The sequence below is a fragment of the Lathamus discolor genome, chromosome 2 (assembly GCF_037157495.1).
Source record: "Lathamus discolor isolate bLatDis1 chromosome 2, bLatDis1.hap1, whole genome shotgun sequence".
Taxonomy (NCBI): Eukaryota; Metazoa; Chordata; class Aves; order Psittaciformes; family Psittacidae; genus Lathamus; species Lathamus discolor.
The window spans coordinates 125,003,155-125,030,787 of NC_088885.1; the positions used below are offsets into that span (position 1 = coordinate 125,003,155).

At 40.4% G+C, this 27,633-nt stretch overlaps 1 protein-coding gene and 1 long non-coding RNA gene across 6 annotated transcripts in view; one reads left to right on the forward strand and one right to left on the reverse strand.

Annotated features, from left to right (window-relative positions):
* The window catches only part of ARFGEF1 (ADP ribosylation factor guanine nucleotide exchange factor 1), a 93,945-nt gene extending 75,660 nt beyond the window's left edge, over positions 1-18,285 (reverse strand). Inside the window, exons 1-2 of one of the 2 annotated variants that reach the window (XM_065668388.1) lie at positions 17,540-17,586; positions 17,036-17,110 (exon numbers count right to left, since the gene is read on the reverse strand). In XM_065668388.1, coding sequence (XP_065524460.1) covers positions 17,036-17,109 — 74 coding nt within the window. In that variant the 5' untranslated portion in view covers position 17,110; positions 17,540-17,586. Of the gene's footprint in view, positions 1-17,035; positions 17,111-17,539 lie in introns of both variants that reach the window. The other variant, XM_065668387.1, reaches the window with a different exon arrangement.
* Positions 17,770-27,379, forward strand: LOC136008728 (uncharacterized). Of its 4 annotated transcripts, XR_010610213.1 has the most exons (5): positions 17,770-18,715; positions 19,366-19,548; positions 19,654-19,862; positions 21,122-24,307; positions 27,143-27,379. It is a non-coding gene; the product is annotated as an uncharacterized LOC136008728 (long non-coding RNA). The 4 variants fall into 4 exon arrangements; XR_010610210.1 differs by lacking the exon at positions 27,143-27,379 and having other exon boundaries at positions 17,773-18,715; positions 21,122-26,587; XR_010610212.1 differs by lacking the exon at positions 27,143-27,379 and having other exon boundaries at positions 17,773-18,251; positions 21,122-26,587.
* Positions 27,380-27,633: the final 254 nt, after the last annotated feature.

The window sequence follows — 27,633 nt, forward strand, 5'->3', positions numbered from 1 at the left end:
ACTAATACATTTCCAGCCTCTGCCATTGTTTCCGACATCTTGATAAACTTCTTTTGAAAAGGTACTCCTATCCACTCAAACACAACATAGACTCTTCTTTTTTATCTTGAAGAGTTAAAATTTAAACTCATGAATACAGGCAAATAAAATAATTGATTATGTATGCTATTTCTGGTGATAGCTATCAGATATGAAAGAAGTGCAGCATCATTTCTTACACAGATGTGGTAATGTACATTGTACCGTGTCATGTCAAGTACCCTCCCCCTCTGTCCTTACCAGAGTAGTTTAGTTTCTCTCCTTTTTAAGATCAGAAACTCCAGCATACCCCTCATACTGTGTTTGGAAAAGTGTGAGTTTCTGCCAAAACACAAAGATTACAGAAGCAGAAACAAATTCTGCAGACACAAACCTACATTTGATATAGGGAAAGCATTTTCAATCAATCAATTTCTACCTGTCTAAGAAAGCATCTCTGAAACGAGATATATCCAAAACATCTGTTTTGTGATCTGTAATTCATCCGAAAGGACATGAGCTTCTCTCTGAAGATCATCTTTAAATCTGAACTTTTAAGTTAAAAGCAGGCAAACACAAGCAGCCCAACTTAAAAAAACCCAAAGACCTGATAGTGGGAAATTATCTCACTCCTCTGCAATATAATTGCTGGGTTCTTCTACCATATCCATCCCTGTAGGAGAGAAATTTCTGCACATTCACTTGCAGCCAAACAATGTGATAAATAAAGACTTAACAGAAACACATCTCAAATACCTGAGTTAACATTTTTGTTTGCACTGACAACTGAAAAGGCATCCTGAATATTCAATGAAATATTCTAGAAACACAAAATGTCACATTCAGGTTAGGATTCAGTCTGATGTATGTGATGTTTCAATCTGCATTATTTCACACATACTCTGTGTCTGGCCATTTCTAAGTGCAAGTTGTCAATGTAATCAACAGCTGATGAAGCAGTGCAGCAGACCAACTGGGAGGTGTCAGAAGGTGTGCATCAGGATTTGCCCAAGTGTTCTTCAAAGCCAGCAGTGAGCTGATCAATATAATCAGTGGAATACAAGAGATCTGATAAATATGAAGGCCCCATAGAAGACAGATAACATGAACTGAAGTCACAAAGCCAGTTTCTGGCTGCATTTACATAAATTATAACAGAAACTCAAACAAAGGAAAAGACTATTTTCCCTTATGTACATGGGTTACTTATGAATCAAATTTTTAGGGCTAATCAAATATAAATTGGAAAATCAAGCTGCAGCATATTTTGCAGCAGTTGAGCTCTCCTGTTATACAAGCATTCTGTTCTCCCTACTTCAGCTACAACAGAGCTTTTTACACCTACATGCAAAGTTTAATTCCAGAATTAGTGTATCTTCAGTTCATGATGCCATTCCCAGAACACCATATTTTCATCGTCATTTCATGTCATAACAAAGGGATTTGCATGTGGTAGCTCTAGTCCATTTAGCTAAGAAAACAATTTTCTTTTTCCTTTGTAGTTAAAGCATGCATTTTAATATATATTAAAAAAGAAGAAAATTTAGCATAAACATTTTTGAACTTTTACTCTACCCAGTTCAAAAGCTGTTTCACCACAGACTGCAGACATACTGAAACTAAATGAGAATATAGAATTATAGAATCATAGAATAGTTAGGGTTGGAAAGGACCTCAAGATCATCTAGTTGCAACCCCCTGCCATGGGCAGGGACACCTCACACTAAACTATCTCACCCAAGGCTTCGTCCAACCTGGCCTTGAACACTGCCAGGGATGGAGCATTCACAGCCTCCCTGGGCAACCCATTCCAGTGCCTCACCACCCTAACAGGAAAGAATTTCCTCCTTATATCCAATTTAAACTTCCCCTGTTTAAGTTTTAACCCGTTACCCCTTGTCCTGTCACTACAGTCCCTGACAAAGAGTCCCTCCCCAGCATCCCTATAGGGCCCCCTTCAGATACTGGAAGGCTGCTATGAGGTCTCCACGCAGCCTTCTCTTCTCCAGGCTGAACAGCCCCAACTTTCTCAGCCTGACTGGAGGTGCTCCAGGCCCCTGATCATCCTCGTGGCCCTCCTCTGGACTTGTTCCAGCAGTTCCATGTCCTTTTTATGTTGAGGACACCAGAACTGCACACAATACTCCAGGTGAGGTCTCACAAGAGCAGAGTAGAGGGGCAGGATCACCTCCTTCAACCTGCTCGTCATGCTCCTTTTGATGCAGCCCAGGATACGGTTGGCTTTCTGGGCTGCGAGCGCACACTGCTGGCTCATGTTCATTTCCTCATCGACCAGCACCCCCAAGTCCTTTTGTTCCTCTTGTTTGAAATATACTTACTTAAAGCCTGTGTTTGTGCATGCACAGTTTAGACCTGTTTTCTCTTCCACTCATCTGGATTAGTTTGCATTTATTAATACTTAACTGCTGCCATTTTATCAACAAACTGGTCAGTGTACCACAGCTTCTGGCTTTAACAGGTTGCTTTTACTCTTTAAAATGTTTTCTTTTGCCAACCTTTGTCACCTCACCCCAAAACACCATGAAACTCTAAAGAATTGAGATACCTCTCAATTGGGAAAGCAGAACACGTACTCCTTGTCAGCTCAGTACTTTCAGGAACCTTGGGTGAGCAACCTGGTTGATGTAAATGTTGTTAATGTAAATGATGTTAATGTAAAACTGGATTACCTTACACTTACATACACACTCATCAACTCTGCCTTACAGACTTGTGATGGTAAGTTTCCCCACTGCAAAGTCTGTGCCAATTCCTCCTCACTACAGCACACACATCCATTCTGTTCTCTACCAGCTTTATTCTGTGCTACAGTTCAGACTTGCCACGCTGAAGTTCTCAAGGCTTCCTCAATCTCATACACTTGGCACTTTGTAGACTGAAACTGTTCACATTTAGTACCTCTCATCCCTTTGTTAGCAGTCCACATAATATTAAGATTTCATTCTATATTAAACATCCTGTAATTTCAGATTAGAGGCCCTTCAAAAACTCCTAATCCCAATCAGTTAATAGGAACTCTGGATTAAACTCCAAATTGGCATTCTTTTTCCTGACTCATTCCTTGCAATTCCACTACAGGAAACTTCTTCTGCTTCCATATACAAACCAAAAAATGTATTTTGTTCTCCTTCAGTATCTTTGCATTCCCCAAATGCTTCTGTGATACCATTATAATTTACGAGCCGTACCGATATGGGTCTGTTTTCTCCTTCACTATTTGTCCATACCAACTTCATCACAGGCTTTTGTGGATAGCTGGTATGCACTTCCTCTGTTAAGAAAACACGTGACAAAGAATCACCATGTTAGCTCTGAGCACTTTGCTCCCTTCAAAGTGTCCTCAAATCCTATACTACCCTTTAAAATAAAAATAATACGTGCTTTAGTGAGTCTTTTTCACAACTACTATGAAACTGAGCATATTGTTTGAGCATGTAACAATGAGAATGCTTATTATTACAAACCAGCTTCAGTTGCTGTATCTTAAGCTAGGTCCTGGACAGTGCTTGAGAAGCACTCAAGAGCTGCTCAATACATCTTAATTAAATGTTACCTGTCAATGCAGTTGATTTATTTACCTAACATGACTAAGCTTTCTGTACAGTACCGCAAATTAAACATCCATACCAATGTAATTAGTGCTATGAACTAGAACTTTTCCACAGACTCCTTATTTCTGGCTTGTTAAGACAGCATCTTCATTTTAAAACTCCTGGTATTTCAGCTGACCAGTTCTGAAGACTTCCATCATGCATATATAAGCAAGCATACATTTGGTTTTGACACTGTTACCTACTGATGAAACTATTTCTTCAGATGTCTCTTATTTTCTATGTTCTACTTGCTCATCTGCTTGGCTAGCGACAACTAAGACTGAAATAAATGTTTTACTAATGCTTTGTATTTATTCTGGCAAAGACAGGCTACTGCTGCAGAACAAGACCATCATTATGTTTCTCAGTCTTGTGTCTGGATCATTTGGCAGCATGAACAAAAGCTACATGTCCACTTTTCACACAGCCCACCTTTTCAGTAACATTTTGTCATGCAATGCAATCGTTCAAACACTCTTACTTTTCCTTAAAAGTTTTTTTTTGGGGGGTTTTTTGGTGGGGTTTTTTTTTTCAGGACTAAGCACACATGCATAGCAATGGCAATGCATCCTTATTCCACACTTTTTAGAGTATAACCAGCTACAGAATATACAAACTACTGTGACATACAGTGAAGTCTCTCAAGTTTCACAGTTTATTCAAGGTAAGAAAGGCTATTATTACACATCTGTTGTCCCCTCCATGAACAGAAACATACAGTGTATTAAAATAGGTAATGTACACGGAGAACAGACTCCTGGAATAAAATAAATGCTGGCATATAATGATGATTATTCTAAGCCAGCCATGTGAGCATATTTATCTGGACGTAAGGTGTTTATTTTGACTGCTAGATTTTATTTTATTTTTTTTTAATACAGAAAATCCAGAGTTAAAACTGATCAAACTATGTATGCAGTAACCCTTCCCACACACTGCAAAAGGGAACCTTCATGCTCTGATGATCATTCTCATGACAGGGGCAATCATTTCCCATAAAATTTTCAATGTCTCTGAGAAGGTTTCATATACTTTTCTGTCAAGCAGTCAGTATTGTGAATTGTAAAAGACTTGATACAACTAGGACAATAAGCTCTTGTGCAATGTGAAGTTCTAAGAACGGCTAGAATCAAATTAAAGGATCCCTTTGTAATATGGGAAAATCTACATTTTACTTTTAACCTCCATCTTTGCTGTAGATATCATTTTTGAAAATGTGTAGTTTAAAAGATAATTTACAAGTTGGAAATTACTGAGCTTTATTTCAGACATAAATATAAGATCCTTATTAGCTCATGAGAAATGGCAAAAAGCCCCACTCAAGCATGCTCCCATTAAGTAGACCGCTTACCACAGTAACTTCAAAAGCAATCTGCAAGTAGGGTTGAAAAATAAAGATGCAAAGCACATGACACTGCAAGATTCTTACCCATTTCAAGAACTAAAACTTTAAAGGTCACATGTAAGTCTATACATGAATTATTCTACTGGCAACCTTCTAATTAAAAAGGCATTATGCTACTACCCTTTTGCCGTAGCTCTGAATCATAAGAAAATCATCATGTTTTCCAGATACACTAAGAAAGCCGGAAGACTACAATTTAATAATTTGTCTATAAAATTTATCGAGCTACATTTGACAGAGGAAAAAAACCCTGCCTAACAAAGTAGTATAGACTTCTTTTTTTTTTTTTTAATGCCTATGCTACGCCCCCCCAAAAGTCTACAAGCATATCCACTTCGTAATTTTCAAACAAAAATTTGTATGTGCAACAGAAAGCTCAAACTTTGAATCAGAAGTCCTATTCTGAGATCTTCCAAGCTAAGCTTGCAGAGGAATCACACTGTTCCTGATCAGTCACTGAAAGTCCTGTTTTCTTCATTAGATTCCGATATAGGAAGCAGCTCAGACCAGGCGCTTAAGTGAACATAAGATGTAAGAATGTATCACACTACTTTAAAAGCTCCAGTGTGACTAACTTCAGTATAATACATATGTATTAGATTATTAATAAGACTTATTTTCCATTTCCTATCTTTTATTTACAGAGAAATAACAAATTCAAAGTTCAGTTGCCAGTTACGACAACTACTCATATGACAACTACTCTTTCTTTTCTCAGATGCTGATAAGAAGGTTCCCACTTGGAAGACTACTTAAAATAAGTCACCACAACACAGTATTGTTAACTCCACCCATGTTGAACACTGTGTTGTAACAAGCGCTCCTATCATTGCTTACCAAAGCTGTGAAGAACAAGACAATCAAGGTATTTAATTAGGTATTTACTGAACCCACAGTTCATAACAAACTATTACGAAAAAGGGTACTTGCACTGACTACACAAATGGTTTATATATATATTTATATATACAATTCTTATTTAACATCAATTATTAACACTTTCTACCGTACTGAGATTGTATCCCTCCCACCTGTTCCTTAAGAGCATTTTTGGACATGTGATGAAATAAATGCTGTTGTAAACTACACCAGTCAGTCACAAGAACTTTCAAAATAACCTTCTCTGTTAAAATAGGATACTTGGTCTTTTTAACTACTTGTTACCAAAATAATGGATGTTTCTTCATATTTCAGAAGCCAGCACATAACTCTGTGGCTATTTCTAGGCAATCTATTTCTAATCAAATGCAAACACCACCAGCTAGTACTCATCAGGCATCTACTGGACTACATCTAACCTGTGCTATTCAAGGCTTTGTAGAAATTATTCAGTCACTGGTATATAAAACTAATCTGGCTATTTATACCTCTGTGGAGGTAGAAATCTTTTACAAAAGTTAGAGTTATGAATCGCTAGTGCATGTACTACTATAGGTACAAGGTATGTAGTACTGCACCTGCCACTGGTACAGTACATGTACGTTTTACAGATACTGGCAATAAATAACAAAAGAATCTTTAACCCTGTCTGTAAAAGTCCCCAAATTACACTTTACTGTTCTTTAGAAAAAGAAATTAAAAATCTCTGTCTTTGAAAAATTTTACCTGAATTAAATTTAAATTAAAAATTAATCTGGAAATAAAAGGACTGAATTTCTAGATGTACCTTTTATGCAGGGTAGGACAAGGCTGCAGCATCAGTGTTCAGAAAACAAGAAATGGTTGTGGAAACAGGGGCCATCTTTGACAACGGAGGACAGAGAGCCAGCACATGGGAAGGATGTTATCCCCAACTAACTTTTCCTGTCTGTCTCTATTTCTCTGTTGAGAGAATTTCACCCTGACACAGCCCTCACTCTGGTCCAGTCTCAGAGAGCAGCTTTAGGCAGAAGAAAATGAGAATTCTGGTTTGGGGTTGGGGGGGAGATGTTATTTAAGTGAACTCCTCCACAGAAGCATAAAACAAAATCATTCAAAGGGTAGACGTAAGAAATGTCTGGGTGTCATGTCACCTGCCTTGAGTTCATCACTGAAATGCCTGGAGAGCAACCAAGACGACAGGCAGCAGCTTCTGCTTTTATGTGAAAAAAAGGCCATAAAGGAAAGAATGGTCCAAGTGCTGCTTTTCCTTCAACGTAAAAGACAGTGTTAATAATTTGAACACAGAATTTTATTTCAAGCTTCATAATACAATGGAAGATTCAGGGATGGAGATCAAACTTTACTCCTCCCCCTTTCTGCATCTAAGACAAACCTAAAGCTCTCCCAAACATCACTAGCCATCAGTCGGTTTCCCCCAGTGTCTGATACAGTTTTATTCTCTAAAATTGTTTCTCTGTACAGCAAAGTTTCTAAGCATTCGAGATCTATTTATATGCATAATTATGCACGCATAATCACACAAAATAAAGTGTCATGTCTTAAATCACAAGTGGAAAGCATCTAAGTGTCTCATTTCACTGCAGGTGAAGAAAATTTTAATCATACTTCTCAGGCACTTAGGCAGCAGTTATACAGCTTTCAAACTTTCATGCAAATGCAGCTGTCCTATTCTAGCAATTTTACTTACAGCATTTATAAGCCCCTGTTTCCATTTCAGGATAATGAAAATAGAGGTTAATTTATTCCTATCCACTTTCCCATACACTGCACAAGATCCAGTACGGCATTCTTGCAGATGTCACAGTCCATTAGCCAAATAAAGCAAGCTGAGTTAAGACTGCATTTTCCAGCTTTCCCGAGTTGCAGAAAAACCCCCCAATGAATTTATACCAGCTGCTGCACACTCGGTCCATTCAGTAGTACCACCCAGACATTTATACGCACTGAAATAACCTGCAAAGTTGTTTGCCAGGCATGCACAGGTATGTTAGTTTTACACACAACAGAACCACGCCTTTGCAAAAAAATCTTCATTTAAAAAGCAATCCCATTAGTTTATGCTTATTACCTGCATTAGAAGCACAGTTTTGTGCAAGTACATCTTTGCTAGTTTGTAGCATAGTTTAAAAATTATAATATGATGGGAAGCTACCAAAGAAATCAAACCACTGCCACACTACTTATATTTAATTTATATATTTGAAACTCTTAAGTATACCTCATACTATTCAACTGGGCAGCTGAGTCTTGTAGCATAAGTTACTATTTAACATTTTTGTCTCAATTTGAAAGTCCAGGAATATCCTGTTCCCAGTTTCTCTCAAACTGCAAAGATGCACACTGCAGTGCTGAAGCACGTTGGTCATTCAAATGTTCGTGACAACTGCAATGTAAACTGATGCTCAAGAGTCCCACACTTACGTCAAGTAAAACCACCAAGTGTTAAAACACCCCTCTATCCAGAATTGACTAAAATATCTTGACATTAAATATTTGCAAACCTAATTATACTTTTATTTCTAAATGGAAAGAAGGTATAACATTACAAAACCTGTTATTATTAGAACAGCAAGTGCTAAAGAGAGTGAGTGCAAGAATCTGTATTATTAATAGATCATCTTTTTTAAACCTATCTTCATCTGCATTTAAGAGCAGACAGAAAAGAAGGCTTGAATAAACCCATTTATTTCAAGAGTAGCTACTTTCAATTATATTAAAAATATATTTTTTTCTGATAGAAGAAATACATGAAATGAAAAAAGACTGAAGAGCACTGGACAGCAGACACTACCCACTTGAACAAAACCAAGTATAAAATAGCATAACATCAATAACTGTAATGTTGTACCACATTAGCACACATGATAGAGAGTACCAGAAATGCTGGGGGGAGGGAGAGGCAATTATACCCTACATGTCTTAATAGAAGATTCTCTTGGTTTTGGCAAGATTTACTTAAACTGTTAAGAGTTTATATACAATTCTGTAAAGCTGGGACAAAAGACAAAGAAATGCACTCAAACATGACAGAACAGCTAGATAGAGAAAACAATTAGAATGAAACCTGTTTAGCAGAATAATTAAATGATATTAGAACAGAACTAGAACAGCACACCTGCAAAAAACATAATATGAGCCAGTGAAAGAGGCAGCCAAGTGAGTTTATCAAAGTAGACAGGGGCTATGGGTCCACTACAGTGGTCAAGTGTAAATCTGCTCTATAGGGTTGGGTTTGTCTTTTTATTTTAAAATCTACACAAGATGTTACTGAAAAAAACTGTTCTTTGTTCAAGCCCAAAAAATATCATGGGAGGAAAAAAAAATATCAAAACTGAGCAGAAACGTATTTTGTGAATCTAATCAAATGTTGCAACCAAATACATTCCTGCTTTGAGATCCTTCACTAGCATGAGTACATTCCATCACAGCTTAGAGAAAAGCTACAAGTAACCCCTTCAGAGAACAACCACTATCAGAATGCAGCAATAATCACTCAGTTTAGGAAGTTTTGGTGATTTATCTTTCCTGAAGAGGTGAAAAAAAAATAAATCAGTGAGCAGGTGACCAATGTGGAGAAAGTGGAACTACCTTTCAAGTTGAAAGCTCTAGTTGTCATTTTTGGGTTTCACACTCGTAAACAGCACTTCCACAGTACACTAAATACACAGGCTTTGGTATCAACAACTTACAATTCCCATAAAACCAAGTACAACTTTTTTATTAAAGAAAAAGAATTTCCAACAGAATCATCTTTTTTGCAGTTTAAGAGGAAGCATCCAGTGTGCCTGCCTTTCACAAGCTCCTGAAAAGCACAGCCAGATGCAAGACATCTCTGAAACAATTGTTTCCCAAATTAAAACATATTTTTTTAAAAGAATGAGTGATACAAAGACTTGCAGAATCAGAGAACAAAACCAGCCCACTGTTTCCTACCTGTATCTAAACAGAAGCAACACTTCATCTTGATTCTTGCACTATTTCTTTTATTCTCTAATTTGTATGGCTCTTTAAGCATGTCTAGCTGGTAATAAAATCCACACACTGCTGAAACCAGGTGCAATTGTTACTCTAAAAGTTGTATCAGGCAGTATAACCTCCACATTCCCCATCCAAGCTTCAAAGCTCCTCTTGGCTAAAGCATCATACTAAGAGCTCAGTTTTCTCCAGACTTTAAGATCTTTTAAGAGCTCCTGCTTCCCAGCTAAAGACACGTCATCATCTAATGCATCCACATTGAAAACTAGAATGTAGAACTTTAAAGAAAACAATTAAACAAAATCAAATCCAGAACCTCCAAAAGAAACCCAAACAAAATCTCCAACCTAAAAGCTAAAACAATGGTTACAGTGGAAATAAGCAAATGGACAGAAAAATAATAAAAAAGTAAATACTTATAAATTCAAATGGAATTTTATCAAGGCTTTTCCTACCAGTTTGGCAGTTTTTACTTCTAATCGTGTAAATTAAGAACTGAAGAACACAGGAGTTACACAAAACTAAAATGTGGAGATAATGTCTTATAATCCATCCCAAACACTTAAAGTGGCAGAGAGCACTTTTCTGTTTTAATCTTTTTCAAATCCTTCCTATCTGGCATTTTTATTCTTACATAACGTACAAGCTACTCCACTACCTTGCTTGGGATCAACATTATGCCAATACTCCAGTAATCACCTAGGTCATCCTATTCATTCTTGCAACAATGTTGGCACAGCAGCTGATCTCCTTCAGTCCTTCAGAACTTTCTCAGCGTCCTAAGATTGATTAGAAATCAATAAGGGAATTCTGCCAGGTATTTCAAACATTTGGGACTTGAGAGGCCTATTTTTAGCAGCTCTTCTACTTTTGTACTCAAAATGGGAAGTATCCCTCAGAACAGGTATTTAACACTCCCCTGCACTCCATTAAGATTTCTAGAAAACACATAGGCTGTTTTTTTTTTTGGGGGGGGGGGGTGGGGGGTGGGGATGTTTTTGTTCAGGATTTTTTTCCTTAATTTTACATTCTGGTACTAGGTGGCTTTCCTATAAACAAAACGCAACAGCTACCATTTGTTCAGTATTTTTTGCACAATATTCTCTTTCTATAAAATTCCACAGAAGCATTTTATGTTTTCCCTGGTTGTCTGGAGACTTTTTGTATGTATGTGATATCTATTAAAGGTTTGGTTTGCCTAACAGTAACCTATAGTTTCTTCTACTATTTACTCAAGGATATGAAAATAACTGCCAGCTATACACAGAGTACTTCTTGGTCTGCATCTACCTGACTAGCACAGCTAGATCACATACTCTTGGCTTTCAGACACACACAATAGAACTCTGCCTCCTCATAAAAATTTGCAAGCTTCTTACTCAATTCTATTTCCTTGACACCTCCCTCCTTCCTCCAAATCTGAGGAGTTGTGTTTCCCAAGTCACTTCAGCCTCCGAGGCTCCACTGACAGTAGCTGTCTTTCCCAGACAAAAATACTTTCTTCTGGCAAACCACCAATTTACACATCACACATGAAAGCTCTCTGACTTGCAAAAGATATGAAACTGCCTTCCCCGGCCTATCAGAGTCACTGAGTGACTGCTGCAGAACTGAATGAGAGTCATGTACAAGTTTGCTGGTCTCTCTTCCCAGGCCCCTGGCAGCATTTGCTTAAAGTACTAACTAATCAGGAACTTGATAAAGGTATCAACACCAATGGAAAACCCAAACCTGACAGGTAGGTGCCCCAAAAGAAGACAAGGCTTCCTTGTCTAGTTGAGAGTCCATGATTTCAGCTAGGAGTTTCACCTAGAATAAGGAAGAGAGACCGACTAGACCTTCACTGGCTGATGCTTCCCTCCATGAACACCCATGTGACAATCCTTCCTGACAGCTAAACAAGTCAGTGTATTTAACAACATATTAGCTCAATGGCAATTTTTCTCTGAGGGACTCCAGAAAAGGTCTGGAATGGACATCTAATATTAACAGCCATGCTAAGTTTTTTTCCAACTGTAATCTAAGACAATGCACAACAATGGATACTGTTGTCATCCTAAAAATATGAAACAGCAATTAACTGGGGACACAAACCGACAGAACAGAGGAAAAGATGACAACTGCAGGGATAATATACTGGAAGAGGGTACAGAAAAAGATCCAACTCGAACAAAACCCCTCAAAACAGCAAAAATATTTCATCATAACAAATAGATGCAGCCTTCTCCACAAGGCAACAACTTTCATTTTGTGCTTCAACATTCCAATTAGTGCTCCAAAGTACACAGCACAACAGAGGTATTTAAAAGCTGCCCTGTGTGACAAAGACGTGCTGAAGCCTTTCAAGATTAGATTTTAAAAGATACTGAAAATCAATGTTAAAACTATCAAAATATCAAAGGCTTTAACTAAGGATGACAAAAAGCAAATATTTGATACTCATTCTCTATTAACTCCATTGACATTTTTTTTACCCAAATACCATCAACCTTGTCTTCTACAAAAGCGTTTTTACGTGTACCCTGCCGATCAACCCCTTTCTCAAGACAGATAAAAGCTTGCCAGCATTACCATTCTTTATAGCCAAGAACTGATTATATTTAAAACAATAAAAATTCCCACTATGCACTCCTGTTAAATTAGCCCCATAAATTCGACATAAACGGCACTTTACACCTCAAATGCAGAAGGCCATCTGGAAAGCAGTTTATGGAGCCAACGAAATATTACTGTTACCAAACAAGATTTAAATCTTTGCAAGAGTAGGTAAGACCTTAAACACACAGAAACCCTGCTAGTTAAAACCCAAACCTAGCAAAGCAAGCAAGAGGAGGGAAGGGCAGAGGCACTTTTGCAGGGATGTATTTTTTTTCTCAAATATACATCTTGGTTTGTACTAGCAAAGAAATCTCCATTTATCTTGCTTGCTTACTTCAAAATAAGTGTTTCAGAAGAACAATTACAACCAGAAAATACATTCTCTATGGACAACAGTGACTTGTATATTGTGAAAATAAATGCCCATAGCACATGCAGACAAAAGTACAACACCAATTCCTTTGCAGTCAACCCCAAAAATCCTGGGGGCTTTGGCTTCTAAAAAAGGATGATTAATTTTGATGAGAGATGGAAGGTTGCTTACTAAGAACAGCATTATCAAAAATACAGACAGAAATTTAGCTCATCCAACACTTGTCTAGTAAAACTAATTCCAAAGGAGTAACAAGATAATGGTCTTCAAAATGCATTTTTAACTGTTTGTGATAGCTTAGGGTTTTTTTTCAATGCACCCAGCATTTGCAACATGTACATGCATGTCGGCATTAACTATTAACCTAACTTATTCTGATAATAGAGCATTATTATCTACACATGCAAAGGACATGAGACAGGAAGGGTAAAAAGAGAGACAGAAAAATTTATGCAGGTGAGATTTTCCCAGGCCATTTACAAAACTGCGTAGGTATAGATGAATCTTCCCACCTCTGGATGAGTTCTACTCCAAATGTTACCTATTTTCAGTAAAAATAAGATTCAGTGCTTAATTATATCCTGCTGCTTCATCATCCTACACATGCATTTAATGGCAGCACAAACTGAATCGAGGTATTACTTTCACATTGCATGAGACCTACATCACCCAGCAGGATCTTTGCATGACAGACTAAACAATCCAAGGAGCACTGAAGAACCTTTAAAAAGTAAGTTTCAAACCTCCCCAGACTGTACTTCCAGAATTCCAAGCAGCACATGCATGCTTTTCTTTAAAGTACATACTAGGTACCTATCTGTATCTTTTTACACTGGTCATGGTTTGGAGTTTTACGGAACAGTTGCTTGGCTCCTGATCTGCAGTTCAACTAGCAGCCTTTAATACATGGAGGGAATTCTGGCTTGCTCAGCTTGGTCCTTTCCACAGACAAATCCACACCCCAGATTCTGACACAAAGCACTAACCATTTTTGATCAGTCTATTAAAAACACTACATTCAGCTGAGGAATTCTCCCCCACTCTCCAATAACTTTTCTGCTCTCTGTATAACGCAGTGTATTTACTGTAAAGCTTCCTAGACTGTAATATGGCTGAAAACCAATATAGAAACAGCAGTGCAGAGAACTGACTAAGAAGGGAACCTCTAAATCTAATCCTGCTGTCAGCCAGTTTCCCACCCGATGCCCTCTGCAAGTGGCCAGTTTTCAAGATAAACTCATTCCTTACATAGATTAACAGTAGCTGCTATGCAAATATACAATATGAAGTTCTAAATTAGCTGTATTTCGTTAGGTGACTAGAGAAAATGAATGTTACATTTCTTACACAGAGAGAATGTCTTTCAGAAAGGACAATGCTACATGAAAAAATACATTAAACTTGGGAGTCAACTGTTCCATATTAATCCAGACACAACCTGGTGCATCATTACATACGGATGCAAATATTGGACTTAATTTCATCCCTGTTAAAACCCCCAAATATCTATAATTCAAGATGCAATATTTAATTTAGATTTGCTTTCTTATCTTCTAATAGCCCAGAAAAATGGTTATACTAGAAGGACCTTGTCTTAACCCCTGTTCAGAGGTCAGACTACCACAGCAACATATACCAGGAATGTTGCAGGGTTTTTCTACCTCAGAACCCACAAATCAAAAATAGCTGAAGTATAATCTTAACGGAATGCAACAGCACAGGTTTATAAGAAAATACATAAGGATTTAAAATGACAAAGGAATAGTCCTAAAGATTCTTAAAATACTGCTTCTCAATCTCAATCTAAAAAGCAGAGTTTTAAATTGCCTCTTATACAGGAATACCTGTATTCTTGGTCATTGCTTGCTTGTTCCTCAAATACTTGAATAGCAGCTAATCCTATGCAAACAATGTAATAATGGATTTAGAAAAAATAAAAATGAAAATGTGAAAACATTCCAAAGAAATGAAACAAAACAAAACAAACAAAAAAAAAATCTGGTAGTCACAACTACTAGCTATAACATTTGATACAGTAATAGTAAGCAACATTTTACTACAGTCATGCAGTTGGAAAGAAGATCTTAATGGCACAGTTTGGTATCACATCAGATTATTTCAGTGAAGACTAATAAATTAAATATTCAGACTGAAAAAAGCATGATCTTGATCTGAGAATTTGCAATTTTTGCTGTGATTTTTAAAAGCTACTTTTTATTTACGATTTTTAAAAACCCAGTAAAACCTTGACATTAGACTTTGCAGGATTAACTCCAACTTAACCTTAACTCTAAATTACTATTTTTCTAATGTTTTATCAATAATGTTGTTGCTTTCTAAAATAAAGCAATCTCTCAGGAATAAGAAGTCTGCACTCCTTACTTCAGGTGGTAAAGAAGCATTCAGTTGAAGAGTACTCTCCAACAGATGAAGAGCTACACGAAGAGAGCACAACACATGCATCCCATTTCCAATTCTGCTACAAAAACCACAGCTCAGCTTTAACACCCAGTTGCCTCACATGTTAAATATGGAGGATAATTACTTTATTCTGGAAAGCTTTTTATAGTTAAACATAAGCACGACTCTATTCAAGAACAGAGTACCTGAATTAGGAGTCTATAACACACAAAACCAGATAATGGACCATAATACATTTACAATCATCAACTATATCTCATTGTGCCACAAGCTAAAAAGTATTTCAGTAAAAGTCTACGGTAATTAACTTAATGTCTGATATTTTTCAAGTTCATGAAGCCCTTCTATATACATTAGCTACTACACACAGTCTTGTATTTCTTTTTTCCTGCCTCACTGGCTTTTATACCCAGACGCAATATCATTTTCCTGTTTAAACTCCAATCAGATCCACAGAAGAAGGTTTCAATGAAGCTGTAGCATAGAAATCACTGGGATGTGTGCTTGGGGGTCCCCTTGCACAAATCGGTTTACAAGATAAAAGATGCAGACTCTGCAGCCTAGATGGTTTGCTTTATAATCTGTGTAATACGATAGAGCCATGCTTGGAGGCATCTGGGTGATATTTAGGACAGATCAAACTACTGAAGTAAAAGTACAACAGAAACACAAGATTAATACCAGTGTCTAATTCTGTGGATAACATACAGCTGGATAAAAACTCAGTTTAATAATAAGAAAACATTTCTCCATTTTATTCCTAGCTTGAATACACAGTCTAAAGTCAACAGAAAGGACAAAGAGTTATCCGTCTAATCCCATCTGCCTAAATCATAAGATTATTATTAACAGCTCTACTGGTGAGAAATGTAAAAAAACCACCAACAAACCAAAACCCAACAAAACCAAACAACATAAACCCTCTCCAATCTGTTTAAATTAATAATAGTTGAACTACTGTGATTTGTCCCCTTCCATTTGCCAGTCTTCCACAAAGAAAATAATGACTGTTCTTTTAACAGACACAAAAAAATTAATGTATTGTAAAAGACGGATGGAATGACAAAAAGAACAGCTTGAATTTACTTATAGTCATTTTTAAAACAAGGAAGTTTCAGTTTAATAGTATCCCTTCAAACAATTAATTTAAACAGACATTATTACCGTATAAAATCAAGATAATTATCTCCAAACCCAGAAACAATTACAAAAGAATGGGAGGGGCACAATGCATTTACGTATTATTTAAATAAAGGCCTTTCTCCAGAAATCTTTCAGTAAATACATCAATATTTTGCCACATGGGTCCAAACCCTGCCTATATTCATCACACCAGAATTTTAAAGCCCAAGTTTTTTCATGCTGCCTGTTACTAACTGTGTACATGTGCTTTGTACTATCCAGCCCCGGCACTTCCCTGGCGCTTCTCTACGAGGTGGTGTTGATACAGCTGTACTACAAACCTAACGCCCCTCTTCCGCCCGAGGCACACAAATACTCCTTCGTCTTCCGTGCCTGCACCAGCTCTGGCTGCGGGAAGACCCCTTCCCCATCAGCTGCTTCTCTACCAGTAACCACACAGCTAAGGCTCTCCCTTGAACATCTCTGGGACCACCCTCTCCCTCTAGGCCTCCTCCCCAGGGGCCAGCATCCCGACCCCGAAGGGCCAGCAGCCCCAGACGTGGCCTGGTGTCATTGTTTCTCGCTGTCCACCAATCCCGTTCCTCCTCCCTTACCGCTGCCTGTCACCTGCTCCCTCCCCGCCGGCCGTCTGCTTCCAGGTCAGCTCCGTTCAGCTCGGCGCTTCGTCTCTGCCTATTCATCCTGCGAGCAAGGAGGAGAAGAGCCCGCTGGGCGCCGCAGCGCCCTCGCCACCGCTGTCAGCAAGGAGCAGTGCGCGGAAGGTCCGCGCTCGGCGACGAGCGACGCTCTCCCCCTCGGCCCAGGTTCACGGGCACTGCCATAGGGCTCCGCAGCAAGACGAGAGGCCTCAGCCTCTCTGCGCACCCGCCCCGAGTCTCACACAGCCAAGCAGACCCTCCGGTCGCATCCCCAAACCACGGCTCAGCCTGCAGCCCCACCTCCCTCAGCCCCCTCTGCCTCATCTCCCCAAAGAGGCTCCAAAGCTCCTCTACCCCCTCCCTGCCTTGCCCCCCGCAGCACAAACACACACACCAGGCAACAGGGGAGGGGGTGAACACGGAGCGCACCCCGACAGCCGGCCGCCCCCTCCCGCCGCGGGCTGCGCCTCACCTAGGGCCACCTCGCAGGCTTTGCGCAGCTGGGAGTGATGCGCCTTCTTCACCTCCTTGTCGGCCAGGATCTTCTCCAGGGCCCGGGTCAGGAACATGTTTTTCGTCTTCTTCCCTTCATACATGGGCGCGATCGAGCCGGGAGAGGAGGAGGAGGAGGGGTGGGGAATGGAGAGCGGGGCACCGGCCGCTCCCGCCGGGGGAGGGCTGCGAGGGGCCGGGGCAGGCCGAGCCAGGCGCAGCGGAAGGGCTCCCTTCAGAGGGGGAGCGGCGGCGTCCCGACGCCCCGTCGGAGGCTCCCCTCGGGGGACGGCTCGGGTGGGCCCGGGCGGCGGCGACAGGCAACCCCCGCGGCTGAGGGAGGACGAAGCCTTCTCCTTCTTTCTCCTCCCCCCCGCTGCGTGTGATTGCGGACGGCGCCCGCGACGCGCTCAGTCCCTGAGCCGCCCCAGGCCCGCACCCGCCTCCATTAGCACTGGCAGCAGCAGCGGCGGCGGCAGCGGCGGTGGCAGCAGCAACAACCTGCCCTCGCCATGTTGGAAGGAAACGACGTCAGGGCCGCAGCCGCGCGGCTGCGGAGAGAGAGGAAGCGGCTGTTGTGCCCCAGCCGGGCGGGCGGAGGGAAGCGGGCAGGCGGGGGAGCGCTCGCCTTCTGCCCGCCCCGTGGGCGCGCTACAGGTGCAGTAGACCCGCGGGAGGCGGCGGAGAGGGAGGTACGGAGATGGCTGCTGCCACCTGGAAACGGGTTGGAGGAGGAGAGGAAGGGCTTCCCTTCCGGGCCACTAGGGCTAGGAGGAGGAGGAGGAGGAAGAAGGCTCCCCTGGGAAGTGTCACCTGCCCCTGAAGGGGCCTTTGCCAGGGGTAGGGCAAGAGGCTTTCTCGCATACCCCGGCTGCGGTGTCCCCTGACGAGAAGCCCCCGGGGCTCCGCCTGACGGAAGGTGTGACGGGAGAGCAGCTCTGGTAATGAGAGTGCCGAGGGAGGAAGCAGCGCCTTAGAGGGCAGGACGTAACCAGGCTCCCTGCGCCCCTTCTCGGGGGCGCTCCCTCAGCCCCGCACCGCGCATTCCGGTGGGGCCCGGCCTTCGCAGTGTGGGAACAACGCGTCCAGTGCTTCTGGAGCCGTGTCCTCATCACTGCTGCCCGTCGTTCCCGGGCACTGGAGGGACGCTACATCCGTGAGTTCTCGTAGTTCCATCTTGCCGTCGCTGCCATCCTCTGCCTTTGGGATACAGTCATCCTACGCTTCTCCATAATCTCCATGCATTAAGCGTACAAAGCATTAAAAAACCTCAAACAAACAAATTTACACCTTCATTTACAACTAAACAATGATTTCTGTGTTATTAAATTAAGATTTTATTATTTTCTTTTTGTAAAATTGATACTTTTTGTCTTCACTTGGTTTCTTTGACCGTTTTCTTTCCCAGAGTGCTAAGGGGTAATTTCCTTATGCTTTGGTCAGGTCCAAGAAGAGCAGTGAGGTGGGCCCTGTGTAACTGTTCAGCAGCAGAAACATAATACTGCAAGTTTTGCTTTCAGTGGTAATATAACAGTATTTTAACGTAGTATATGGCACTAACTGAAGCCAGATCCCTTACAGAACAAAATGTACCTGATAGAATAAAATACTAATTAAAAATAATCTGGAAATAGACTGAATTTCAGGCAGAGTGGGACAAGGCTACAGCATCAATGTGCGGAAAGCAGAGATGATTGTGGAAACCAAGGGCCTTCTCTGAGCTCAGAGGACAGAGAGCCAATGCATGGAAAGGAGGTTATCCCCAGTTAACTTTTCCTGTCTGTTCCTCTGGTCCTTCTGCATCAGTTGGGACAACAACCTTCCAAAGTTAAGCCTGATCCCTTCCTCACAAAGGATTTGAGAGAGCCGTGCGAGGTTGTCATGCCACCATGCTAAGGCCTTGCAAGCAGCCTTGTGTTCTTGACTGAATAGTTTATTTGAGCACCTCTGTTTGTCTGCAGTGTGATGGTTGTAGCTGAATTCATAAAGGTAAAGGGATCCCAGGTAAAGAGGCAGCTAATGCTGCTCAGTATTGTTTTAACCAGTTTCCCAGATGAAAAATGATCTGTGCCAAAATGATTTGTTGCTTTACAGGTAACTGTATCTGGACTTTTTAAGGAATAAAGTGGCATGGTGAATTCTGGTAAAGCTATAGGTGAATGCCAGGCCTGACAGATAGAGCAAGTGAAGATGAAGAACTTTTTCCTAATACCTATTCTAAACCTCCCCTGGAGCAACTTGAGGCCATTGTTCTCATCCAGTCACTTGTTATTTTGGAGGAGAGACCAACCCCCACCTTTCAGGTAGGCGCAGAGAGCAAAAAGGTCTCCCCTCAGCCTTCTTTTCTACAAGCTAACCAACACCAGTTGCCTCAGCCACTTGTTACAGGACTTACTCTCCAGACCGTTCACCAGCTTCATTGCCCTTCTCTGGATATGCTCCAGCAACTCAGAATCTTTCTTGTAGTGAGGGGCCCAGAACTGAACACAGTATTCAACATGTGGCCTCACCAGTACTGAGTACAGAAGGACAATCACTTCCCTAGTCCTTGTGGCCACACTATTTCTGATACAAGCAAGGATGCTATTGGCCTTCTTGGCTGCTTGGACACACTGATGCCTCATGTTCAGTGTCTGTCAGTCAGCATGCCCACGTCCTTTTCTGCTAAGCATCTTTCCAACCAGTCTTCCCCAAGCCTGTAGCGTTGCATGGGGTTGTTGTGGCTCTCACCTCGTTTCTTATGTTGGTGTGGTTTAGCAACTGGCAGTGTCAGTTCAGCCCAGTAGTCCAGCCAAAGATCAGCCTCATAAGAAAGTTTTCAGTGCGATCAGTGAATTGATCAGACTTGCCTGCATATTCAGTAACTCTTACCCAAGAAAGGATATGGGGAAATGTGGTCAGGGTGCTGAGAAGAGCTGGTCTACTGCTCATGGTGGCACTATCTTCATAAATCATCTTGATGAGCTTTGAAACAGCACAGTAGTAGTTAGATTGTGATCACTTTAAGCTAGAATAAGATTGAACTGCCACTAAAAGAAGCAGTCTTCTTCCTGCTCCTGCTTATATGTTTATTGCTTCCTTGGTCAGTACAAGCATATACATTTCATGTGATGAATTATGTCTGAATTATATTCAGAATTTAATTAGGTTGAAATTAATCTGACAAGAAACAGAGGATTTTTAATCCAGGTATATTCCATATCTTGATTCATCAGGCAACCTCACAAATACTTGTGTAGCTCAAGGGAGGGGATAACACCAGGACAGGAACAAGAAAATGGGCAGGAAGAGGGCAGACTTGCACTTTTTGGCAACAGTACCAGTTTATGCCAACTTAAAGTATTGTTTAAACTACTACTATTAATACAAATTTTGTTCAGTATTTCACTGTGCAAAAAACCATTCAACCCTGTCTCTCCATGTGACGCCATACATAGATGGTCAATAGATAGGACCCGTGTTAGTGCCAGTGTATATGATCCTTTAATTGTAGTGGCTCGTCACTTTTGTTAGCTGCAGTTTAGTAGTTCACATTTGTTCCAATTCTGTTCTCATGTACCAGATGCAGATAATCAGCGCGTGATGGATCGGGGTCCAGATGGATCTGGCAGATGGGAACCTGGAACAAGAGAGAAACAGTGGTTCTCTTCTGCACCTGCAGGCACCTTGGTGAAGAAGTTTCTAAGTCTCTTATTGCATGCATAATGTTTAAGTGGTCTGATGGTGGTTCTTGCTCATGTAATCCTAAGGTACAAAGAAGGCATCCCTTTGTGGAGTCACGGGACTGCCACCCTTGTAAAAAAAAGTGAAGCAGAATTCAAAATATCCACTTATCCACTATGCAAAGGATCACAATCTGTCAACTGAAATCTAAGAGATACACTCACAATATGTACTTGAATATTTTAAGAGGTTTGGTTTTTGGTTTGGTTTTTGGTTTGGTTTGGGTAGGGTTGGGGTTTTTTTAAATGAATTCAGGAGCTGAAATTAAGAGTTCATAATTTGTAGAGTGAATGTTACAAGAGGTTAAAACAGGCTACAGTATATCTGCTGCTGCACTGAAAGAACAAAAAGCAAATATTTATTAGCTCAGGGAGTATTGATCATTAGGTAATGCCTAGGTTGGTTTTAAACATTTGTACAAAAGCATATGACACCCTGGAGTGACCAATAACAAATTAAACATCCATCACTGTGAGGAAGCTCTTGCAAGGTGACAAATTTATTCCTTAAAGCTAAAATATATAGGCTCTTGCTGTTTTGAAATACATTCTCAATAGTACAGTTAAGTGAGGATACATCGTCCTGGTAAAGCATTATATCTGTCAGTTGGTGACAGCTGCAGGAAAAATGTCAGATAAAAGTGAAGAAAAAACCCACAACACCTCTTGTAGTCAATGGAATAAAGTTTTGTATTGTGGCTGGAAACTGTGGAGGACATCAAACGTTCCCAGCTGTAGCTTGCACTGCTGTGCTGGAAGTTATACTGGTGCATGTGCTGGAATGTGATCCTTTTTTGCTAGGATTTTTTCTGTGGAAATACATTTTATTCTAGTTTACCTACAGGAACTGTCATCTTCTTTCTTCAGCATTTTACTCCTGCTTATAGATGAATAAATCAGTTCCCAGATTCCATGGCATCTCAGCATACCATTCACTAATATTGTGAATGAAGAAGGAATACAAGTATCCATCTTAAACACAGAAGGAAAAATGTATATATATAAAAAAAAGGTTATATAGGGCTTTTTAAAAGGTTTCTTTAGTAATTTTTTGAACTTGAGGACTGGTTATAGATGTTTCAGCCATTAAGTATCTGAGAAGGTGATTTTCTGAGATACCCTGTTGGAGAAAAGATTGAGTTTCTTTTGGGGAACATAGAAATGAATAGCCCATCTTCATCCTGAACCAGGAGCCTACTATATGGTTATTGTTGTATGTGAGGCTATGCAAATGTAAAGGTAAACCCAAGCCAGTGTAGTGACTCCTTCATAATGGCAAACATTTCTGTCTCTGAATACCAAGAGTACAAAGTTCTGACAATTTCCCAAGAGCCTTTCACTGCAAAAGAAGATGTATGGAGGATGTATGGCAAAGGCAGCAGTAAGAGCCACTGAATTTATTGCTTTTCCTAGCCAGCTGCAGCAGATGAAATTGGTAAGGAACTGTTACTGGAATTTAAGGAGAAACTGTTGAAAGGGGGGAGACACAACCTGCCTTCCCTGTTTCTTGGAAGGTGCTGTCCCTACCATTACACTTTCCTAGATTACTCTGTGGGTGTGAGTCTGGTTAATTAGTTATCTCCCCAAACACCTGTAATAGGAAGGACTTCCATAGTATATAGTTATCACAAATTCTTAATCTCCAGTTTCAGTTTACAAAATGGGATTATTCTGACTTGTTGCAAATTAGGAAAGTAATAAGTTTATTGAAAATAATGACTGTCCTGTCTTTATATCCTAGCTTCAGACTCCTGCAGGTCTTTGTAACCGATATGGCATGACCAATGTAATGCATACTGAGTTGTTTTACGGATTAGGCATTAAACATCCCAGCCCAGCTCCCAGCATGTTGGGAGCATAAAGCATTAGTTTTAACCTAATTTTTATATGCTGAATGACACTCTTCTCCTTGATCTGAGGTGAATTCAGCATATCACTTTAGAACTTGTGCATTTTCAAAGGTTGATGCAGATCTCGCTCAATAAACTGATAATAACAAAGGATGGGTTGAAAATGAAAAGGGACTGAGAAAAGCTGAATGGAATTCAGCTAAAGAAAAATATCCCTTTAATCTCTGGGCAGGGTAAGTCAAATGAATAACAAGGATGGTTTTCAAGTATTTTAATATCCGTGTTGAAAAGCTTAGACAGAAAGGTCATAAAAGTCATGTGAATTAAGGTGAGAAGCAATAAGACTGGAGCAATAACTACTTTTTACTGCCATGAAATGATCTTTGAATCTACCTGATTGTTTCCTTCAGCAACTGCAGTGGGTATTTTCCTGTCAAAAATGCAATAACAGATATTTCAGCATATACATTATAAGCTGGGCTTTGTGACAGGAGTGAACGATTTTGAATATGAATAACTAGAAAGATACAATTGAATGGGAGTTAGGGGTATTCTTGCCTAGAAGAAAGACATTAAAGAAGCACTGTAGTGATTCATTCCAGTATCCCAGTTAACTCATTAAGTATTTACTAGATGTGTATTCAGTCAGGTATCTTTACAAGACATTTTGAAATACCTACAACAATTTTGGTTAGACTTCCAAGATGTTTCTAATTTCAAGACAGATGTTGGAGCTGATGTGCAATTTGGATCATTAAAAACTGGACTGACTGGTTCACAGCATATATAATAGATGGTTTCTTGTGACAGTCAAAGCTGCAGTTGTCTGGGTTTGAGCCAGGCAGACCTGGAGTGTTTAATTTTGCTACCTGAAAGTGCATATTGTGTGCTGTTTCTTGGTAGAAGCTTTGTAATTGTAGATCTCCTCATAGAGGAGTTGGGACAGTAGCTGTCAGAAAGTACTGCTGTGCCACTGGTGGAACTGTTGAGGTGCAGTTTATAACTGTAGCTGAGAAGGCCAAACAAACAAATGTTTGACTGATAAAATCTTACGTATCACAGTTTGTGAGACAGGCAGCAGATAATTCTACATGGCCAAGTTCCTGCAAATCCATAGAGCCATTATGGATTTTTGGGACTGCTTCTCTTCTCAGTTCCTGACAAATGTGATTTGAGGTAAGTTGTGCTTATCAGTACCACAACCCTTGCTTAAACAAGGAGTCTGTAAGGAGAAGGCTTTGCGCAGGGACCACATTTGCTTCCTTGGCTCACACTGGGACTAGATAAATTCTGCAATAAAAGCTTACTTATATGAAGTCAGTAACAGGTTATAGCAGTGGAGCTTCAATTGATCTACTTGAGTATGCATGAGATGGGGTTCACACCTCTGGATAGCTGCAGCTGTCATCCTTAAACTGCTCACTTGACAAAGCACTTCTGTTCATTAGTTTGTTCTTCCTTAACTTTTCCTGAACTAAACTCTTGTCAGCACATTGCTTCTCCTTTGCTCACCATTTTAGAGCAGAAATAATTTGTGGGATATTACTGTGCAAATGGCATGAACACAGATGTCAGAAGGAAACAATATGGTATGTTTTTTCAAAATGAGGTGTGCTGGCAGTAACCTCTCTCACATGGATGAAGTCAACCCATAGCTGGATACTTAGAAACCATAACATTCAGTACAGGCAACATGAATTTCTGCAGTACATATGACACCTGCAAGCTTGCTTCCTTAATCTTAAGGCACAATAGTCCAGGAAGAAACATGTAAAGGAGGGCAGAGTATTGCCAAGCATTTGATGCTGTCCCACATGACATCCTTGTCTCTAAATTGGAGAGACATCAATTTGATAGATTGACCACTCAGTGGATAAAGAACTGGCTGGATGGCCGCATGCAGAGAGTTGTGGTCAATGGCTCAATGTTCAGCTGGAGACCAGTAATGAGTGGTATCCCTCAGGGATCAGTGTTGGGACCAGTCTTGTTCAACATCTTTGTCAGTGACATGGACAGTGGGATTGAGTGCGCCCTCAGCAAGTTTGCCAATTACACAAAGCTGTGTGGTTCGGTTGACACGGTAGAGGGAAAGAATCCCATCCAGAGAGACCTTGACACACTTGTGAGGTGGGCCGATGCCAACCTTATGAAGTTCAACCATGACAAGTGCAAGGTCCTATGCCTGGGTTGGAGCAATCCCAGGCACAGCTACAGGTTGGGCAGAGAAGAGATTCAGAGCAGCCCTGCAGAAAAGGACTTGGAGATGTTGGTTGATAAGAAACTGAACATGAGCTGGCTTTAGTGTATGCTCTCAGCCCAGAAAGCCAACTGTTTCCTGGGCTGCATCAAAAGGACCATGACCTTTTGTCAAAGGAGGTGATCCTGCCCCTCTACTCTGCTCTCATGAGAACTCATTTGGAGTATTGTGTACAGTTCTGGTGTCCTCAATATAAAAAGGACATGGAACTGTTGGAACAAGTCCAGAGGGGGCCACGAGGATGATCAGGGGACTGGAGCACCTCCTGTATGAAGATAGGCTGAGAAAGTTGGGGCTGTTCAGCCTGGAGAAGAGAAGGCTGCGTGGAGACCTCATGGCAGCCTTCCAGTATCTGAAGGGGGCCTATAGCGATGCTGGGAATGGACTATTAATTAGGGACTGTAGTGACAGGACAAGGGGTAACAGGTTAAATCTTAAACAGGGGAAGTTTAGATTGGATATAAGGAATAAATTCTTTCCTGTTAGGGTGGTGAGGCACTGGAATGGGTTGCCCAGGGAGGTTGTGAATGCTCCATCCGTGGCAGTGTTCAAGCCCAGGTTGGATGAAGCCTTGGATGAGATGGTTTAGTGTGAGGTGTCCCTGCCCATGACAGGGGGGTTGCAACTAGATGATCTTAAGGTCCTTTCCAACCCTAACTATTCTATGATTCTGTAATTTAAAAACAGCAATTTCAGGCATTCATGTCACAAAATATGAGACTTCACCAGAATTTTCCCCAAGTTTGTGAAGGCTTAATTTCATGGTTTCACTTCTTTTCACTGTAGTGCTGGATCAAAGGTAGAAGATTAAAATCCAAATTGGCTTTAAATTCAGTGTACCATATAAGACTGAGGTTGTGTCCTTCGAAATGGGTGTGAGCACTCCACAGTTGAATGTGCTCTTTTAAAGATCTGAGTGATAACAGCAATGTGTTATAAGCAGACTTTCCGTATTTGTGTACATTTGGTAAATGTCATCACCGTGTGAAATATAATATTAAAACGTTCTGGTGTATTTGCAAACCTAAATCTTGTTGCAATAATTGCAAACATTAATTTATTAAAAAATAAAATCACAAAACACAGAAATGTGTAGTCACTATTTCTATGCATAAATTCTGAGGTTATTTTTACTGTCACTTACTAGAAAGCATTTAGTTCAGTCAGACAATTCTAATAAATGTTTTGCCATAAAGCTATGACTGCATTTTGATTTTCTTGCTCATGAAAAGCTCAGAGCAGATTTTCTTTTTAATGAAGGTTTTGGCGTTTATAAGAACAAGATTGGTTTCTGCAGTGGGAAGTTGAAGAGGCTATAGCTTACTTTGTATATTTGTTTACTAGTCTCAATTACTGATCATTTGCATCAAACACGAAGTTCCTATAGATTCTCATAAAAAGAAGATAACATTTTCACTTTAAATTCAGGGAGCACTTTAAACTCAGTAGCCTTTAAATATCATGTAATTGCTGCTAGAAACAGGAAAATGAGATAATTTACAGAAGAAACGGTCTGCTAAAAGGGGTATCCTGTATGGATTCAGCAGGCAGTTAGCATGCAGTCAGCTGCTGCTGGGGTGAAATCTGCAGGGTCTCACCCTGGTATTTTCTGTATGCTGTATAGTAGCATTTGTTTAACTTGTAAAAAATCTGTCCAGGAAGAAAGAAGAGAAAGAATGCATCAAGCAGCTAGCTCACATCCATGCACCTAATTGTTATTTATGGGGCTCTTACATTTTTGGCTCTCCCTCCAGCAAATAACAAGGACAAGAAATGAAATGTGAATGTAGAGTAACAAAAATAACTAGCAGGATTAAAAGAGACGTGAGAGGGGGACTGAAGTGGAGAAGCATTCATGGTCCACAGCACCTGAAAGACACCAGGCTTCACTTGTGGTGGCTGAAGAAATTAGGTCTGCCTGAATTTCAGTTGAAGTTACATGACAGAAATATATGTAGACATTTTGCTGATTATGTGCACATTACTTTCTATTAGGCAAATATTTACATCTAAAATAAATAACATTTATTTTTAAGAAGGCTGTTTGTTCCTTGAATGTCCTAAGGGTAACCATGAGAGTAAGAACTTCAGGCATCAGAATTCAGACATAGCTGGCACGTAAACATGCTTGATGTACTGGAAATTAAAGGTTAAGCCTCGTCCTAGAATGGAATTTGTCTTAATTAATTTTAACAGTTGTAAAAACTAGGCACCTAGTCTAAACTGTCATCTGGACTCCTGCTAT